This window comes from Felis catus, chromosome D1 (genome assembly GCF_018350175.1).
Source record: "Felis catus isolate Fca126 chromosome D1, F.catus_Fca126_mat1.0, whole genome shotgun sequence".
NCBI classification, from domain to species: Eukaryota; Metazoa; Chordata; class Mammalia; order Carnivora; family Felidae; genus Felis; species Felis catus.
In genome coordinates this window covers 34,200,212-34,220,994 of record NC_058377.1, presented here as the reverse complement: position 1 = coordinate 34,220,994, position 20,783 = coordinate 34,200,212, and the positions used below count along the sequence as shown (strand labels likewise).

Sequence of the window (20,783 nt, the reverse complement as noted above, 5' to 3'; positions counted from 1 at the left end):
CAGAGTACTACATATAATATATATATATATATATAAGAACTTAAAAATGAAAACAATGGATATTATATATGGGTATATATGTGGTACAATTTTAAAAACATGAACTTGAGGGATCAAGCTGACTATAACACTTACCTCTAAGGATGAAGGGAGAATGAGAGCAGAGAAATGATACCAGAATTGGGAAGGTAGATGACCTCAAGTGTGTGATACTTTATTTCTTAAAATAAAAAAATCTGAAACTAATATAATTAAGCATGTGGTAGGTAAAATCTAAACTGACTCACAATGATTCCCATCTCCTGATATTTACAGTGTAATTCTTTCTCTTCAGTAGTGGGCCAAAGCTAGTAGCCCGTTACTGCAGAATAGATTGTGGAAAAAGTAATGGAATATGACTTCCAAAATTTGGTTACAAAAGACTCTGGCTTCTATCTAACTTCCATTCTGAAGGAGAATGCATAATCAGGATCTGGATAAACAAAGTTTGATGGGCTATAGGGATTAGCTTGCCTAGAGAAGAATACCAACCTGTTGAGATGATCACAAGATAACACAGAAAATTAAAATAGATGGATAGTTAGGAAGACAACCCTAAAATTATGATATTGTAAGAAGAATCCTCTGTAGAAAATGTACAAGTATGGTGAGGATACTAACAGAATGAATAAAGGTTATTGTTTATTATCTCACAGTTTCTGTGAATCAGGAACTCACTGATGTGGTTCAAATGGATCCTGTGTCTTTCACAAACTGGGACTGCTATTTCATGCCTACACACAAATGGGTATGGATCCACTTGTAAGCTCACTTATATGTTGGTAGAATTCAGCTCCTGATAATTGTTGGACTGAGGGCTTTAATTATTCATGGACTGTTGGCCAGAAGCCATTCTCAGTGAAACTTTCCACAGAGTAGCTCACAATGTAGTAGTCAACTTCCAGCAGCAGGAGAAAGCCAGTGCAAAAGAAGGAAGACTTCAAGAAAAACAGAATAGTCAGTCACTAAATACTTGATTCAGTCAGGAAGTAGAGATAGTTAATGAAGAAAAATATTTGAGCTAAAATCATGAAGCAAAAAAGAGAAATGGAGCAGTACTTTGAAGGGAGAATGTTGCTCACTGGAGTCAAGCAGAGAAGTCCTCAGAAAGTATTTTGCTTCCAATTTGATATTATTATTTTGGGTAATAATTATAATCAGGTCAAATTTTATCACTGCAAATGTTCCACCCATGAAGAGGCATTATCTAGTTTTAAAAGACACGAAGATGTTAATAATTACTCTAAAAGTAGTTGTTTGAATGTGTCACTTAATTGATTTAAAAAGTTGACTAAGGTTTAAATTGGAAATTCTCATGGTAATATAGGTTAATTGAAAGCCCTTATGAGTCAGCACCTCAAACACCTGCAGAATATGCACTAATTTTGGATTTTGTGATGTGGACAAGGATTGTTAACTACTGCTAACATTACCTTCTCCGTTTATAAATGAATAGCCAACAAACTGGTCTTTGACTTCATTTCTTTTTGTTGTGGTGGTGGTGTTAGTAGGAGTAAACAAGTGTAGAGAGCATTTCATTCTTTTATTTGTGACAAGATGGTTAGCTTAAAATCGGTGTCAAAAAAAACACAAACATTTGTAAATAAATAAATAAATAAATAAATAAATAAATAAATAAATAATAAATATTTTATCTTCCTTGAACAGAGGCAGGTCTGGATTAGGAGTAATGCTGACACGAAAGCTCAGATTTTTACTAGGGAAGTCCATTCCTGAGCTTCAGAGACTACAAATGCTATATCAGATGGAAAAGTTACAATCAATTGAAGCAGATTATATTTTTACTATGATTAAGCATATAATTATGCATTTTTTACATTTCCTCAATGATAAACACAACTTGTAATGTACATAACACTCTGAGTCTACCTAGCCTTTGGAGTTTCAACCAGTAGCTGCTGACATGTGGAAGATTCCCACACCTTACCAAATTTGTTGCCTCATATCCTCAGTACCTTGGGGCTGAATTTCATTGTTGACATGGCTTATTTCCATATTTGATTTGGCACATGTGCAATGGCATCATAACTCAAAGCAATCTCTGTGTTAACAATTTTCTGTTGTTTCTTCAAAACAACCTTTGCTGATAAATTTTTTGGAGGTTCAAATACAAAATTTAGATGATCTTTTATAAGAATAAGAATTCCCTCTAGGAGGGGAAATGGTATTTCACTTGGGTGATATACTTCTATGTAAAAAATCAGATCACTCCAGTTTCTCTTGCTTTAAAAACAAATATATCCTAATAAACGCCTTAGAATTTTATGACCATTCATTGAAACTTTGTAACTTTATTCTTTATTTTATTGTTAATTTTTAGAGCTGCTATTATTGTTTTACATTAATATACTATTCTCTCCAATTTAACTGTATGTCATTTGTGCAAAAAGCATCTCATATAGTATTCTTTATCTGCTTTCGTCACTTAGAGTAGTGCCAGCTTACTAGGAGCTTAACAAATATTGTTGAATAAAGAGGTATCTACTTGAGGAAACTTAAATCTGAATTAAGGGTGAATTTATATACCATGATAGAACATTTGACTGAATATTGTTTACCTAAACTTTGTATTCTGCATTACAATTGAAGAGGCAAAAGCAATGTCCTCCTTCTGTTGACATGGTAGCATAGTAGTTTGGCATCTTCTGAAGGTTGTATGGAGTTGGTACACTTTGAACATTCTCATAAGTGATAGCATCTCTGAATCATCTGACCTTCCTTTTATAGCTACATTAGAAAATGACAAAAAAATCTATTAGACTCTCAATTTATATTATGTGCACAGCATAATGTCACTACCCATGAAACATTCATCACAATGCTTTTTAATAAATAATGCTCTTCAATTCTTAGGAATCCTTGAAAGTTTTATAAAGACAGTTTACACTTGTTTAACTTTTATAAAGAAACAATTTTAAGTTGAAAAGAAACTTAAAGGAATTTTGGATATTTTTTCAAGAATTCATTTTAGATGTTCACATGGTGTGAAAATTTTTTCTCACATTTGTAATTACGAATGTCATCATAAAGTGTAATTTCTAATAAAACAATTTAAAATTTCTGAGGAATATCATATAAAATATATTATAATATTAAAAGTGCATTTTTTGTAATTGTGTTTGACATTATAGGCTGATATTTCTTCTAGATGATATTACTGAGATACTTACGTCACATTACATGAATAAACTAGACAAAGCCATAAATTAGAGCTATCAGCAGATAGAAAGTGTTGGGGTCTGACATTGGACCTAATCTTTGAAAAAAATAGACATAGAACAATTGTTTAAGAGAGGATTACAGTATAAAAAAACAAGATTAAGTGTCTGGTCATGATCCAGGAAACAACTGGAAACAGAATGACCCAACACCAAGAAGCATGGCTTCCCTAGGGAAACTAGTTGTAGAACTTTCAGATGAGGTGACACTTAAACCATCTTGGCAGGAAAAACGTTAGTATGTGGGTGGCCTATCGATAAGTGACAGAAATTTCACAAGGAGTTAGAATGGGATACCAGCTTGATCCTAGGACAGGACTCTACAAGGGAAACCATTGTGTCCATAAACAAATAACATGCCAGTGCTTTAAGAAACTCCACTGGGAGGAAGGCAAATGGGTAACAGATTCCTCATTTCACGATAGAGCTTTATCTTCCTACTCAGACATCTCTCATGGAAGATTACAGCCAATACCATGTTAATTTTAAGCATCCATGGTTTCATGTTTATTTTCTCCTGTCTAATGATTCTAAGAAGAGGTGACTACTTCCCAGATGTAGGAAGAAGTGAGGTAGTTTGGGTTGTCTCAGTAATTCAATGACATCACTTCAAGTTAGAGAGTGGAGACCAGGAATGTTAAATAACCTATAATTATAATGCACAGGGATCTTAAATGTCCTTCCAGGCATTCACATGAGAAATTATTAAAATTCTCTTTAGAATTTTCTATGACAAGACCCCAACTTTGTATTATATTACATACAAAATCTTTTTGAAATATAATGGGCATGCCAATGCAAAATCATATAAATTACATGAAGATTATATTTAATTTTGTTAAGAGTTTTTCCAGGAGTTGTTGACCATTTCAAAAATCATACCACCTAATGATAATGCCACTCAGAATATTTGAGCCACCAATACCATACTTGGATCAGTTTGTAATTGTGGGGATTTTATGAACAAACTTTTGATTAGTTTCTTATATCTTTTATTATAATTGTTCCTGAGAATTTACATAGCAAATTAATACTATTCTATGTTAAATTACTTCCCTTTGATTTGTTCTTTCATTAATCAGAAAGATATATGTATGAAGGTATCTGTTAATTTAAGAATTATAAAGGGTGAATAATAAAATATTTGTTATTAAAATAATTTGAGAGCTACTCGCCTAAACATGGAGATGAAGCACATGTCCCTCAATTCCATATTGTTTTGGGGGCTTGCTGAGACCGTGGTGGGTGGGATTGTCACTAAGGCTTATAGATAACAAAAGGGAAAAGGAGAAAAAGAAATTTTATATTTATATTTATATTTACTTTTATTTATATGATTTCATGATTTACAAATGTAATTTAAACATCTGTAATTTATGCCATGCTATATGATTGCCTCCAAACCTAGACCTGGCTTATCTCCATGGCTGGGGTCATTGTGACCAAACAACAACATATCTTGTTTTCCTGACATAAAGCTAAGAAAAACCTCTCTCAGGGGAATTCAACAGTGCCTTTCTCACATGTCTACCTTCTATATTTTAGTTAAAGGTTTGGAGACCTATTGCTTCCATGGGTGAAAATCCCTTTGGAGGAATGTTTTCCTTAGAGAAAATTCTGTTCTCTATGCAGATGACTGAGCCCTAACTTGTTATGTGGTTTCCTTGCAGAGAGTAAGATCAATAACTCCACAACCCAAAATTGGTTCAGGTACAGATTGATGATGCTACACATATGCCAGAAGGGCATGAAAAGATTTATTATTCATGTCATGAGGCTTGCTGATAAGAACATAATAGGTTGGTCTGAAAATGGCTTGAGCAAAGGAACAAATGAGTTGCTTTGGGTTTTATTGTGGCTGGGGAGTGGGGACTGGTGAAAATTCCAATGTGGGTCAGGGTTTGTAGAGTGTAAATTTCCCCACCTGAGTCAAGGAAGGGATGTTTTTCAGATATTTAGCCTGGCTTATCAGCTTTTCCTGAGATGAAGAAGAAGGGGAAAATTTACTGATGGGGCTTGAAAGCCTTTAGTGGTCAAAGATAGAAAAATGGAGTCAGACTCTTGGTCATATGACAATATACTGTAAGTCAACCTCGTGTGAAAATACAAAATAAGAAACAGCATCCATTAAGTAAAAATATCTACTACAAAATAGCATTAGACTTTCTAGAAGGATTAACAAAATAGGATTTATAAATAAAGACATAGGATGAAAATCTATTTTCAGAATTTGGGTATATGAAAAAGTACCAGACCTGAAGGATTAATTAGAAAGCAGTTATAAAAATTGGAGCACTATAACTGATAAAGTTATATTTAAGGTTGAGTGGTTGAATAGCTCCTGTCTTAAGCCTTAGGTCTGGGATTATACTTTAACTAGGTAGTAATCAAGAGGTTTGAACTAGGGAAGAGGAATAGAAGCCAGGTCCTATAATCTAATGATTATACATATTTCAGTGAACATGGCTTACTAATCAAGCTATATCCTCTTTAAAAGCTTGAAAATTATTTTGCTTTAAATGTAATATTAATTATGGAGCACCTGGGTGGCTCAATCGGTTAAGTGTCTGACACTTCAGCTCAGGTCATGATCTCACCATTCATGGGTTTGTGCCCCACATAGGTCTCTGCACTGACAGCTTCAGATTCTGTGTCTCCCTCTCTCTCTGTCCCTCCTCTGCTCGTAGTCTCTCTCAAAGATAAATAAATAAACTTAAAAAAAAATAAAACAAATGTAATATTAATCAAGTAAATTCTGAATGTTATAACAACTTCTTAACACAATACATATTTATTTCTCATTCAGATCACATTTGATTTAGTTTTTCAATGAATGCCTTTCCATGTGGAGAGTTTGGATATCATTAGATTTGTCCCATCTAATAGCTTTGATCTCTGTTAGGTCCTCACTGGCATCTACTGCTATTTTACCTTCAGCTAGTTGATAAAGAGGGGATGGAGAATTGTGCATGACTTTTTGTGACTAGTACTGGATTTCATATACATCTTTTTGGTCCAGAAGGAAATTACATGGCTCCAATCCAATCATAAGAAAGGCTAAAAAAGTTTCCAGTGTTCCTAGGAAAAGGAAATGTGATTAGTAAGCAATTAACTAGTCCCTGCCTCATACAAATAAGCAAAACCTTATGAAATATAACTTTGTACTAATAATGGCAAAAAGGTTTCATGGAAGCTGATGTACAAAAGGGCTCTTAAAGTATACTTCTTCATTTATTAATCAATTGTGGTTAAAATGGTTCAAAACCAGTTCTTTTCATTATGTAGGAAACCAGTTCTTTTGATTATGTATGGTTCAAAACCAGTTCGTTTAATTAAGTGGAAAATTAAAAAAAAAACATTTTGGTTAAATTAATTTCTTATTATCCGTACTATTCTATCAGCAGAACATAAATATCCTTAATGAAACCTTCATATTCTAATCTTATAGGAAATTTCTGCAAACTAAGAAAGGAATTATTAAGGTACTAATCAATTCAATTATAGGAAACCTTGAGTAAACTATATGTATCCTAGAGCAGAGATGAGTAAAAAGCTGTCTTCATCTGGGACACAAATTTCCTTTTTATTTCAATATGAACTTTATTTTAAGATAACTCCAACAATAAAACAGTAATTTGTGAAGACTTTATGTATTACTACAAGTGATCAAGCTAAGACTGGATAAATATCCCAGAAATTTTTAGAAAGAATGCTTAAAATGAATGGAGAATTATTCTAATTCTCTAAGTGTATGGCTATAGGACAGCATTCCAATGAAACTTAAATTAAGCATTTTTAAAATATATATTTAGAGAGAGAGAGAGAACATGAGTAGGAGAAAGAGATAGAGGGAGAGAGAGAAAATTCAAGCAGGCTCCGTGTTGTCAGAGCCCAAAGTGGCGCTCAATCTCGTGACCCTAGAATCATGACCTGAGCTAAAATCAGGAGTCAGTTGGGTGTTCAACTGACTGAGCCACCCAGGAGGCCCTAAATTAAGGATTTTTATTTTCACAAGTACCATTATTTGTAAATGACACTTTTATTCTTTATTTTTCCTGGAAAGTTCAAAGTTCTCATTGTTACTAGTTTTCTTTAATTCATTTTCTCATAAGTAATAGAGGAAGACAAAAAATAGTTTATTAATTAAGTATTTATATGTAAAATATATCTCAAAACTGAGCAACTTAAAAGACCCTTTCATTTCCTCACAGAAACTGTGGGTCTGGAATCTTGAATTGGCTTAGCTGGATAGTTTTGTTTAAAGGTCCCTCTTGAGATTTTAATCAAGATGTTATTGTAGTTGCATTCTCATTTGAAGGCTTGACTCATGGAATATCTACTTAAAAGTTGACTCAATGGTTGTTAGTAAGCCTCAGTTTCTTGTTCGCAGCAGGTTAAATCCAGATTCCAGTTCATCAAATGTGGGCCCCACCCATAACCTTGAACAAGTATCTTCCCCTAGAGAGAGTGACTGACAATCACAGGGCTGAAAACATTTTAAAGAACAAAAATGTGAAATCAAACTAAATATGATGATATAATACGTTAAGAAGTAAGTTTTAGAGCTCAGGAAACAAATGGAAAGCAAAATAAAACCATTACAGAATTGAAAATCTCATTAGTGGTAATATGGAAGCAACTGAAAAGATAGGGATATAGCTATAATATTTCAAAAAGTTAAACAAATGAGAAAAGAATAAGGATATAAAAGTTGTTACACAGATGATAAAAAAGACTTAAAATATATCCCTAATTGGTATGAGGAGAATTGAGCAAATAAAGAAGAAATCTTCCTGAAAAAGAATGTATTGAACCTACCAGTTATACAAAATGATTAATACCAAGACATATTCCTAAAAATTCTTAAAAAATCAGAATGAGGAAAGAGACCTGTGGACATCCAGGTGGAAAATCCAGTCGTTTAGGAGTGAGAAAAGTCAGGCTGGACTCTGACTTACCTTGGTAATGTTAAATGTGGTCAGAACGTGGAAAAATATCTCCAGTCATTAATGAAATTAATAATGAACACATAGGGGTGTCTGGGTGGCTAAGTCAGTTAAGTGGCCGACTTCAGCTCAGGTCATGATCTCGCAGTCGGTGAGTTCGATCCCCGCGTCTGGCTCTGTGCTGATAGCTCAGAGCCTGGAGCCTGCTTCTGTTCCTGTGTCTCCCTCTCTCTCTGCCTCTCCCCCATTTGCGTTCTGTCTCTCTCTGCCTTTCAAAAATGAATAAATGTTTAAAAAATTTAAAAAAATAATGAACACATAATTTGTGAGCCAAGTTGTCTTTCAATTGTGAAGACAACAAACAGATATATATTTTTTAATGCTTATTTATTATTTATTTTGAGAAAGGATTCTCTGCACTAACAGCACCTGGCTTGATCTCACAAACCCTGAGATTATGACCTGAGCCAAAATCAAGTTAGATGCTTAACCAACTGAGCCACCCACACATCCCAACAAACAGATATTCTTAACCATAAAGCAAAAAAAAAAAAAAAAAAAAAAAAAAAAAAAAAAAGAGGGCTCCAACACAGCCCTACACAGGGCTGGAACTCAAGAACTGTGAGATCATGATCTGAGCCAATGTTGGAGGCTTAACTGACTGAGCTATCCAGGGACTTAATTCTCTCTTCATTTTTCAAAGGCAGTGGTTTTAAATGAGAACAATTTTGACCCAAGAGGACATTTGACAATATCTGTAGATATTTTTTGATTATTACAAATTGTGTAGGGGTGCTGCTAGAATCTAGTGGGTAGGGACCAGGGATGATTATAAATATTTCACAATACACAGCACATTCCACACAACAAAGAATATCCCAAAATATGTTTGTGCAAAGTTGAGAACCTTGATCTCAGGTCACTATGAAATCAAATTCACAATTAATAAAAATAAAGGACAAAATTTTACTTCTTTTTAATTCATAATTCAAGATGCCAAAGATCCTAACTTTGCATATAATTCTGTGAGTTCTTACACTAGTACAAGCTACTAAGACTAACACTACCCCAGCACATTTACTCATCATTTCTCCAGCAGAATTATCCTACATTCTTATCAATAATGTTGCTTATGTTTGTGAGTAATTGTTTTATATATTTGGGGGCTCCTGTATTCAGCGCATAGACATTTATAATTGTTAGCTCTTCCTGATGGATAGACCCTGTGATTATTATATAATGCCCTTCTTCATCTCTTGTTACAGACTTTAATTTAAAGTCTAGTTTGTCTGATATAAGTATGGCTACTCCAGCTTTCTTTTGACTTCCAGTGGCATGATAAATAGTTCTCCATCCCCCCCCTCTCAATCTGAAGGTGTCCTCAAGTCTAAAATGAGTCTCTTATAGACAGCAAATAGATGGGTCTTCTTTTTTTATCCATTCTGATACCCTACCCTTTTGGTTGGCGCATTTAGTCCATTTACATTCAGTGTTATTATAGAAAGATATGGGTTTAGAGTCATTGTGATGTCCATAGGTTTCATGCTTATAGCGATGTCTCTGGTACTTTGTCTCACAGGATTCCCCTTAAGATCTCTTGTAGGGCTGGTTTAGTGGTGACAAATTCCTTCAGTTTTTGTTTGTTTGGGAAGACCTTTATCTCTCCTTCTATTCTAAATGACAGACTTGCTGGATAAAGGATTCTCGGCTGCATATTTTTTCTGTTCAACACATTGAAGATCTTCTGCCATTCCTTTCTGGCCTGCCAAGTTTCAGTAGAGAGATCAGTCACGAGTCTTACAGGTCTTCCTTTATATGTTAGAGCATGTTTATCCCTAGCTTCTTTCAGAATTTTCTCTTTATCCTTGTATTTTGCCGGTTTCACTAGATATGTCATGCAGAAGATCAATTCAAGTTACATCTAAAGGGAGTTCTCTGTGCCTCTTGGATTTCAATGCCATTTTCCTTCCCCAGATCAGGGAAGTTCTCAGCTATGATTTCTTCAAGTACACCTTCAGCACCTTTCCCTCTCTCTTCCTCCTCTGGAATACCAATTATGCGTATATTATTTCTCTTTAGTGCATCACTTAGTTCTTTAATTTTCCCCTCATACTCCTGGATTTTTTTATCTCTCTTTTTCTCAGCTTCCTCTTTTTCCATAATTTTATCTTCTAGTTCACCTATTCTCTCCTCTGCCTCTTCAATCTGAGCCGTGGTTGTTTCCATTTCATTTTGCAGCTCGTTTATAGCATTTTTTAGCTCCTCCTGGCTGTTCCTTAGTCCCTTGATCTCTGTAGCAATAGATTCTCTGCTGTCCTTTATACTGTTTTCAAGCCTAACGATTAATTTTATGACTATTATGCTAAATTCACTTTCTGTTATATGTTTTAAATAGTTTTTGATCAGTTCATTAGCTGTCGTTATTTCCTGGACTTTTTTTGAGGGAAATTCTTCCGTTTTGTCATTTTGGATAGTCCCTGGAGTGGTGTGGGACTGCAGGGCACTTCCCCTGTGCTGTCTTTAATAACTTGCGCTGGCGGGTGGGGCGGCACTCAGACCTGATGTCTGCCCCAGCCCACCACTGGGGCCACAGTCAGACTGGTGTGTGCCTTCTCTTCCTCTCTCCTAGGGGCGGGATTCACTGTGGGGTGGGGTGGCCCCTCTGCGTTACTTACACACTGCCAGGCTTGTGGTGCTGGGGATCTGGCGTATTAGCTGGGGTGGGTAGGCAAGATGCAAGGGGGCGGGAGGGGCAGGCTCAGCTAGCTTTTCCTTAGGAGATCTGCTTCCGGCACCTGGAGGGAGTCAAATCCCCCGGAGGGATGGATCGGCAGAAGCACAGAGTTGGGTGTTTGCACGGAGCAAGCAAGTTCCCTGGCAGGAACTGGTTCCCTTTGGGATTTGGGCTAGGGGATGGGCGAGGGAGATGGCTCTGGCGAGCACCTTTGTCACCAGCCAAGCTGAGCTCTGTTGTCCGGGGCTCAACAACTCTCCCTCCTGTTGTCCTCCAGTCCTCCTGTTCTCCGAGCAGAGCTGTTAACTTATAACTTTCCAGATGTTAAGTACCGCTTGCTGTCAGAACACACTCCGTCCGGCCCCTCCTCTTTTGCAAGCCAGACTTGGGGGCTCTGCTTGGCCGGTGGGCTGCCCCTCTGCCCCGGCTCCCTCCCGCCAGTCCGTGCAGCGCGCACTGCCTCTCCGCCCTTCCTACCCTCTTCCTTGGGCCTCTCGTCTGCACTTGGCTCCGGAGACTCCGTTTCTGCTAGTCTTCTGGCAATTTTCTGGGTTATTTATGCAGGTGTGGGTGGAATCTAACTGATCAGCAGGACGCGGTGAGCTCAGCATCCTCCTACGTCGCCATCTTCCCAGAAGCCCCCAGTTTTGATATTTTAATTGTTATTTTACTTTTTTTAGGGCATGTCTCATTTATTTTATGAGAATATATTTATTTGTATTACATAATTTATTCTTTACAGCCCAGCATTATTAGGAGTAAATATTGCTTGATTGAATGGTTGAAGAAATGAATGTATGGACAATATGTGAGGACAAATGTTTTCATATCTGTAGAACCTAAGTAGTTACACAATATTAATTTATGACTTTTTATGTATTATATATATACATGTTTAACATTCTAGGCTTTACAAAGTTTTGGGTTTTAAAAAACTTTTTATTTAGTATCATTTTCTTTAGCTCTGCTTTAGATGAATACAAAGATACATATTTTAAAATGTACAGCACCAATATTTGATATATTTGTTTTTTATCATATATGTCATATTTTAAAAGAAATCTTAGTCAACTAAGAAATTCTAGTCAGGTCTTTGATTCATTAAAATAATGTAATTTGCTAGTTATAACTAGGTCTCTAATTCACTAAAATAATGTAGCTTGCTAGTTATAACTTTCTTTTGGTAATATGCCTCTTGAATACAAGGAAAGAGAAAAAATTTAAATACTAAAATAATGGAAAAAGAATCTTGATATTTTGAGAAATTTTAAAGTATGTCCTTTTGGCCCTTACAGAAAGTGTGGACTATGGGCCAGTGTTTGTACAAGAACCAGATGATATAATTTTCCCGACCGATTCTGATGAAAAGAAAGTAGCACTGAATTGTGAAGCCCGTGGCAACCCAGTTCCCAATTACAGGTAGAAATTCACTATTAATCATTTTTTAAAGTCTTAAGAATTCCTGCCAGTGAGATTCTGACACTCTCAGGGAGTATTATAATATCTCAAGTAATTTTTACATATATTTCTTCTGATTTTTCCTAAGGTGGCTTCGAAATGGAACAGAAATAGATTTGGAAAGTGACTATCGCTACAGTTTGATAGACGGGACCTTCATTATAAGCAATCCAAGTGAAGCAAAGGATTCTGGTCATTATCAGTGTTTAGCAGCCAACACATTTGGAAGTATTCTTAGTAGAGAAGCCATACTTCAATTTGCCTGTGAGTAAAGTATTTGCTTTTTTTCATGTACCTGTATATAGTGTATATACATGTAATTTTAAAGTTTAGTTAGGCAAAAGCTTAATTTAGACCTCAGATTTTAAAATGTGGTAAAACCTTGGTCAAGCTATACAAACAATGTGTTTCTTTTTTTAATTTTTTAAAGATTTATTTATTTTTGGGAGAGAGAGAGAGAGTTGGGGAGAGGCAGAGAGAGAGGGAGACACAGAATCTAAAGCAGGCTCTAGGGTCTGAGCTGTCAGCATTGATCCCGCAGGGGGTGCTTGAACCCACGAACTGGAGGATAATGACATGAGCCGAAGTCAGACACTTAATTGGCTGAGCCACCCAGGCGCCCCCAATGTGTTTCTTTTGAAACTTCCCCAAATGTTGTTCTCTTCAAATAAACCCAACACACTAGTCTGGGAGGTTAAAAATGCTATTCATGAAAGCACAGAAAGTTTTGAATTCAATTATTTTTTGAGATCTACTTAAAAATAGATTTTTAATTCTTTCCCCTGCCTTCTAAAATATCTACTTACCTGCTTTTATTCTTCTATAGTTTATTACAGTAACTATTTTCTGTAGATTCTTTTGTTTATATGATCACATATTCTAAAAATTCTGCTTGTAGTCAAGAAGCTAAAGAAATGCCTCTGAAATGCTAATGTTTCCAATTCCAACTACAACTTCCCTGTCAGATGTCCCAATTTTTAATTAGGAAAAAGTATGACATACTTATAATCATACATATATACTAGAATATAGACATTTTCTAAAATAGATATTTATCTAATTAACTGTATGCATTCTTAAAAGTCATGAAGTTATTTAATTTATGATGAAAACTTGTACCAAATTAAAGATAAGCTACTGAGTAAAAACACAAAACAAACAAACAAACTTAGTACTGTTTTTTAGTAAGTAATACTACTTGAATATAAATTCTTGAGGATTACAGTATCTAAAAAATAGGTGGGTAGGAATATTTGTGTTAATAATTTATATGTATCTTATATTGGCTCTGTAATTCATCACACAATGATTTTTTAATTTAAAATTACACCCTGAAGAATGGAATAATTGATTTTCTCTCTATAATCTCCCTCACATATTTTTTGCTAATTAGCCCAGAATCCAGACATCCTATTACAGAGTGTGAAGGAGAAAGAAGAGAATAAAGGAATGATAATGGATATAATTTGGAGAACATTGAGCTAGGTCCTAGAAAAATCTAAATATTATCTTTAAAATAAATTTGCTAAGGAATTCATACAGGCACTTTATATACACCAAATATACCAAGATAGTAGTCTAAATATACTCCTTTTAATTTAGAAAATATTGTGTGGTGTAACACAGAATGTAATACTTTTCAGCATGCACATCAGAAGAATAACCTAATAAACAAAATAAATATCCCTCCTAATTGCTCCTCTCTAAATGGAGCAGTCCTTCCAAGACAGATATAGCAAATCCAGAGAACTTGATGAACAAATACTAAGTGGCTTATACTTTTCTCTTTGGTCTGCTATCTGACATAAGTACACCAATTCATAATAGCTTGTATACCAATTGTTTGTACCCCAAATCACCAGTGCCGGCAAAATATATGCAAAGTTTTCTGTATGCCTCAGAGCAGAAATCTATATACTGTAAGATCCTATGTGTCTATATGACTGCATCATCTTAGAATTTCTGCAAAGACCAGTCACAGCTGTCAGATACTCACCACAAACCACAGTGATCACATTGGTACCAGCATTTACAGTTCAATGACCAGGCAAGGAAAGTCCAATGTATCTATCTTACTTATTCAGCATCCAGCTGTCCCAAACTTGATTTAGAGCAATATTTACTTTCTTCCTAATTTAAACATATGGATTAATATACATATGCATTCATTAGTGGTATCTTATGACTTTGCCTTTCCTCATTCCCATCTCACCAGACTCAACTGTGTTCTGAAGCCCATATATACATATAATGTGCCTGGTTGAAACAGTAACTTACATAGGGAAGGGTACTTCTGCAACAAAATTACTCCCCTACATAGAGGCCATTAGGTCCATTTGATTATATATATATATATATATATATATATATATATATATATACATATATATATATATATATATATATATATATATATATATATGTTCTTTAGTTTAGCTCTATCTTCATTCCAGAAGATCTTTGGGGAAAAATGCAATTATAGGTGGTAGAGAGGAGAATGAAGACTCCATCAACTTGCTTCGCAGTATATTTGGATATGAGCTTGGGTGTTATGGGATTCTAGGAGTCAAGGTAGTTTTGTGATTAGGGGTAAAATGATGTAGGAACTTGGAAAGTAAAAAGCAGTTTCTGAAACTAAGTGAAAGGATACAAAGGTGAAGTAAGTTTAACAACTTGGTCGCACCTTTCCTTTACATCATGATTTTCTGTTTACCTTATAGATAGATAATGTACTACTTATTGTTGATAAATGCTTAATGTTTAAAGGTTTTTTGTGGGTAGAGAATGTTTATTACTCTTCACACATTTAAAGCTGAAATCATTAATCCTTTATATGTATCAGCCACTATTTATATAAAATTTTAAATATATAACTAATATTTTAAAACTAATATATTAAGTTTAGATAATTATCAAACCTATTTAATCAAATTAAATATTCCAAGTCTACTATATGAGTCGATTAAACATGTTAAATGTCATAAAATTAGGCAAAATTTACAAATTATCAAATTGATTATAAAAATTTTTATTAATCCTTTGAGTAAACTCTGTCCTGTACTTACTCTTAAGACATATTTTTGTGCTTTACTCAGTTTATAATATTTTTGTTATATAAATATTTTTACTGTTTACACATCAATTTCATCATATATAATCCAGTAATTTCATCAGATATATTTTCTACACTATATAGTGCTATTGTGATCTAAAATTCTCCTTTCTAATGAGGATCATATTACCCACTCTAGAGTTTGTTTCTGAGTTATCAGTCAAATTTTGGTTACTCCATTCAAATGTGAGATGTATTTAACAGACTTGGACTCCTGTATAATTTGAACATTATTTTTGTTATATCAATAACACTTTATAGCTTTCACATGGGCTTTGCCTTTTGGAATATGACATAATTGTTCAAAATGTTGTGATTCTAAGACTTATTGGACAGTGTTAAAGAAATATCAAGTGAATTTCCCTTAATTATATTAATAGAAAACAGACTAATCTATATTTTATAGATAGATATGTATTTAATTGAAGAAACAAGTATCCATATGCTAACAATCCCATATTCAATAAAGATAATAACCTTAAACATATCTTATTAGAGTCACTTTCTCTTTTTATTGGAAATTATATATGCGTATTAGACACAAACACATCATATTAAGCTTTCTGATTTTGAGTATTATTAGAATTACATGAGATTTTGCAAATCCAATTTATTTATATACATATACAAATATACATATTTATATACATATACATATACAAATACACATACATATACAATTTGTATATGTATATAAATACATATATGTATATGTATATAAATACAATAACCACAATTTGGTTATTGAGACTCACCTAATCCTAGCTTTTTTGTCCTCTGTTAACCAAAAATATATTTTAAAATAGTCTAGCTTTCCACTAATGATATTTTGATAACCTGCCCACCTCCCAAGTCAATCATAAATTCAGCTACTTTTCATTTACCACATGCGTAATACTATAGGAGACTAAAATCTAGATGTTAGAGGTGTATATAAAACTGTTCCAAATAAGTTCTGGTAGTGAGTAGGATGACATTATTATTAAATCAGTTTAGTAAAAGAGAGTTAAAATGAACATCTTTTTTAAGGCAAATGATACCTCTTATTTAACTCTAATAGTACTCAATCCTTCCCTATTCTAATATAAATATGTATTATATTCACTTTGACATAATCAATTTGATTTTCAACTCCTCTCTCAAACTATATTTATATTGTAGTTTCTCAAAATTCTTTGTATGTTTGCTTCATCAACCATGATTTTATAATCACTTTATCAATACTTATATGATATAACAAAAATAAATATTAGCAACAAAAATAAGTATGTAATCATTCTGCATTTCTTCTCATTGCTCAAATTTTAGTCAGTGAGCCAGTTGCTTAATTTTTATGCAAGTTTAAAAGTTTAAGTATCTGCGTGTCTCTTTGTAGATCTGAAAGTTGGGGATGTATACTAATTTTGGTATATAATTATTTTACTTCTTTTCATATTTTCTCTTTTAATAAAATTTTTTCCTCATAATTATCTTTATGTATTGGATAATCTAAGGTTAGAACCTGGAAAGCTAAGTTTTCTAAATGAATTTGAGACAGCAAAAAGATGACTATGGCTATTATCAGTAGCTGATAATATCATTATAGATCCTGGCTTTTGAAGGGAATGGGGATAAGGAAGTAAGCATTGGCACTTTTACCTGGTGATGTAGCGATATGTCGAAAAATTAAGTGTAAAATAATCTTCTTTTAAAGTTTTGTTCCTCTTCACTTGTCACCCAACATATTAAATATGAAATAGCAGAGGTATATTTATATAATATTTTTTTCCAATATATTTTATCTCAATCTCATTCCAAATGTGATTTGATTGGCTTGCTTCATAAAATTATGTACCATAAAAGGTAAATATGTAAGTAAATAAATACAGCAACAAGAAAAAATACATTTCATAATAAGAGGTCAAGATAGTGTAGGCCATAATGTCTCAAAATCTTGTGGTCAAGACGTAAATATTTCCTTGGGACTCCCAGCAGTCAGAGCAAACGGAAAAAATACAGACATTTAAAGGACTCTAATTTCCCCCAAGTTCCTTAAGAGGAGAAAATACTTTCTTGACATTTAATTCTTATGGAAATTTCTTGTTTGAGGCTTATAGAGAGATCTTAACAACGTCCCTATATCAGTTCAATAGCAAGTGTAATTAGCCTGACATAAAACCGAACCAATTATTTAAGTGTAACTACAGTGTAATCATGAGGCTATTCAATTCATTCACTTATAGTTTTTTTTTTTAATTTTGATTTGAGGAGCTAATGGATTTGAGAAACTGCTGTAGTCTTGCTCATTTCCCCTTTTAACTCATCCCTTCCATGTATAAATGTCTATCAATGAGGGCTTTTTATTTTAAGTTCTTCCTAAATGAATATTTATAAATGTGGTTCAGCTTCACTCATGTTAAAAATATACTTTGGCATTAATAAATATATACCTCATAAGGGCATAGTAAAAATTAATGATATAAAGAAGTCATGCCTGTGAGCTGTTTTTAACTTCAGAAAGACATAAATCAACACAAAGTTGGATAACTGTCACTAGTACTGATTGTTACTGGTTATCAATAACATTGATAATGACTATTTTTGACAGAGTGTACTTTATTCCTGTAGCTGATGTTCATCATGAGGATAATTTCCTCACCTAGTATAGTGATTTCTCTTCAGTGACATGCAAGAATACACCATATAAAACTTTGTCACTCTATTAGCTTATTACCATGCTGATGAGACTTTGGAATTGATAATGTGACACCACACACTTCTAAAACATCCTTCAGATATCTAAAGCTCATAGCAATCTCTCCAAAATTTGGATTTTTAGAAATAACTCATACTAGTAAGTCAAACATAAAATGAATCAAGAATAAAATCTCCTCATGCTGTCTCTTGCTTCAAAATATCTTTATATGCTATCCCTGGTAAATTGATAGTTCATATCTAAATTCGACCATACTGCTTTCCAGGGCATTTAGATGGTTTAGATGCAGAATATTCCATTAGTTTTCCTTGAAGCAGTTGATTAAAATAACCTCCTTAATTCTTTGAGAGATTATATGATTTTTATAGACTTTGTATTTAAGCCCTTTAATTTAACCTTTCATTTTTATATAAAACTCAAAAATTACTTCTCTAGCATTTCATAACTTCTTCACTTAAGGTAAAATTGACCTTAGATTTTAAAACCACATTTAACTAGCATTTATAGCTAATGAAATTATTTGAATAATTGCTAACTCCACAGTATATTCAAAGCTTTATTTCATTAGTCCATGATATTTTGTCCATAATAACTTCATTAAATCATTTGAATATCAATTTGAATGAATCACATTGACATGGATAATTTTATTAGTTGTAAAATTATCTAATTTTATTACAAAATAAGTTGATGTACTCTGTAATTTTGTTTTCTATAAACAAAACAATTATGTTTTTCTTTTATAAAGTTTTTACTCGAAGAACATGGTTTAAATCTTCCCTTTAAAGGACAATTCTTCTGATCATAATAGATATAATAATTGTGAGTGTGTGACTCCTTTGGATTCTTTGAGATCACAGAAAAAAATTAATTAAAATATGTAATTTTGTGCTTTAAATGTAAGTTATAATGAATGAATCAAAGTTGAAATCTGTGGCAGATTGTCCTCAAATGCTTAATTCTATGACATAATGTTTTTGTAAGTATTTTATTTATTAAAGTTCATTCAAACATATATTTTAATTATTAATGGAACTCATGAATAACTCTGTCCATATGTGATAAATGCCCTCTAGCAAAATGAACCACTTGCCTGACTTGACCTTTGGTCTTCCTGCTCTTCTTCTTGTTTTTAAAAATGCAGAAAGGCAGTTCTTCACTCACGTTATGTAAAGTAACCCACAAAGACTCAGATCAAGAATGTACAAATCTTCTGACCCTTGCTATTCAAGCTTATTTTACCGAAGTTACATGGCTAGTAATAAAATAGCAGCTCCAACTCAAATCTAACTTTGAACTCTATACTTACAATCTGCCTTTTTTACCCTATACCATACTTCATTATGCATTGAATTTTTTGTTTTGTTTTGCTCAGCATCTGTAGTTATTTTATTCATGGAATATTTGCTCAATATCTTCTCTCTCTTGGGCATTATTCTAGATATTAGGGGGCCAAAATGAACAATGCATATTCTCATAGACTTTAATGCTAACAAAATCAGTACAAATCTCCCTATTCCATATATATTTCCTTAGTGTATATACTCTTATCTCCCTCAGAACTACTAGAAAAATTGCTTGCCTATATTTTCTACTCCTTAACATCTCTCTTCATCCTACCCCAGCTCCACTAAAATCTCTAAAATGATCTATGTAAAATACAACTCTGACCATGACATCCCTGCATACATTTCTGATGGTTTATCATAAATGCAGAGAAATTTGTAATTCACTCTACACACTCATAGAGCAGGCAGAGATGATCAGACAACTAACTGCTCTAGGGAAATGTATCCAAGAAAGTTCTATTGTGAAGGTCAAGTTAGGAGGTCATTTCAGTAATCAAGGCAAAAGTGACTTGAATCCCTTATGTATTGAATCTAATAGAATAGATATCTATAAGAGACTCTAAAACAAATGAGAACTTGCAAATGATTAAATGGATGGGGGTAGAAATGCAAAAGATATGGGAAAGTTAGAATGATACCAAGAATCTGGGATTTGATTAATTCAACTGAAAAATCTATAATACTGTTACATAATAAAGTAACAATGAGAATATGAGGTGATTTTATTTCAACTTTAAGAAGAAAATACATAATATTTTAAAATATTGGTTGGTGCTCAGGAAAGGCAGTGAGGAACTGGCCACAAAACACAATGACAGACTCATTGAAATCTTAAGGATGTTTCATCAAGAGAAATTGAACTGGAAAGAAGAGGGCTAAGGACCTAACCTTCAGGAGTATATACATTTCTCTGGTAGAAAGATAGTGAAAGGTAGAAAGAAAGGAGTTAGTGAAGGAGACAAGAATGGAATAAGCCAAGACGCAGAGGAAAAAAACCAATAAAACAGACTGAAGTATAAATGACATTCAGGGTTTTTTAATGACATTCAGTTTTAAGGTGACAACTGTCATCCATGTCAAATGCTATAAATAATACTCAAAAATTTTTGGATTTTGAGACCTTTAAAAACCAGTTTCAGTGATTATAGAGACAAAGATCAGAATCTAAGTATTTAAGTGTAAAATATTATGTGGATTTTGGTTTTGGACAT

General features: G+C 33.4%; 1 protein-coding gene across 2 annotated transcripts in view; it reads left to right on the top strand.

Annotated features, from left to right (window-relative positions):
* CNTN5 (contactin 5) overlaps positions 1–20,783 on the top strand; it is a 1,399,046-nt gene that overhangs the window by 853,733 nt on the left and 524,530 nt on the right. For both annotated transcript variants that reach the window (XM_045038579.1, XM_023239314.2), the window contains 2 exons: positions 12,254–12,377; positions 12,505–12,680. In XM_045038579.1, the coding sequence (XP_044894514.1) occupies positions 12,254–12,377; positions 12,505–12,680 (300 nt within the window). The remainder of the gene's footprint in view (positions 1–12,253; positions 12,378–12,504; positions 12,681–20,783) is intronic.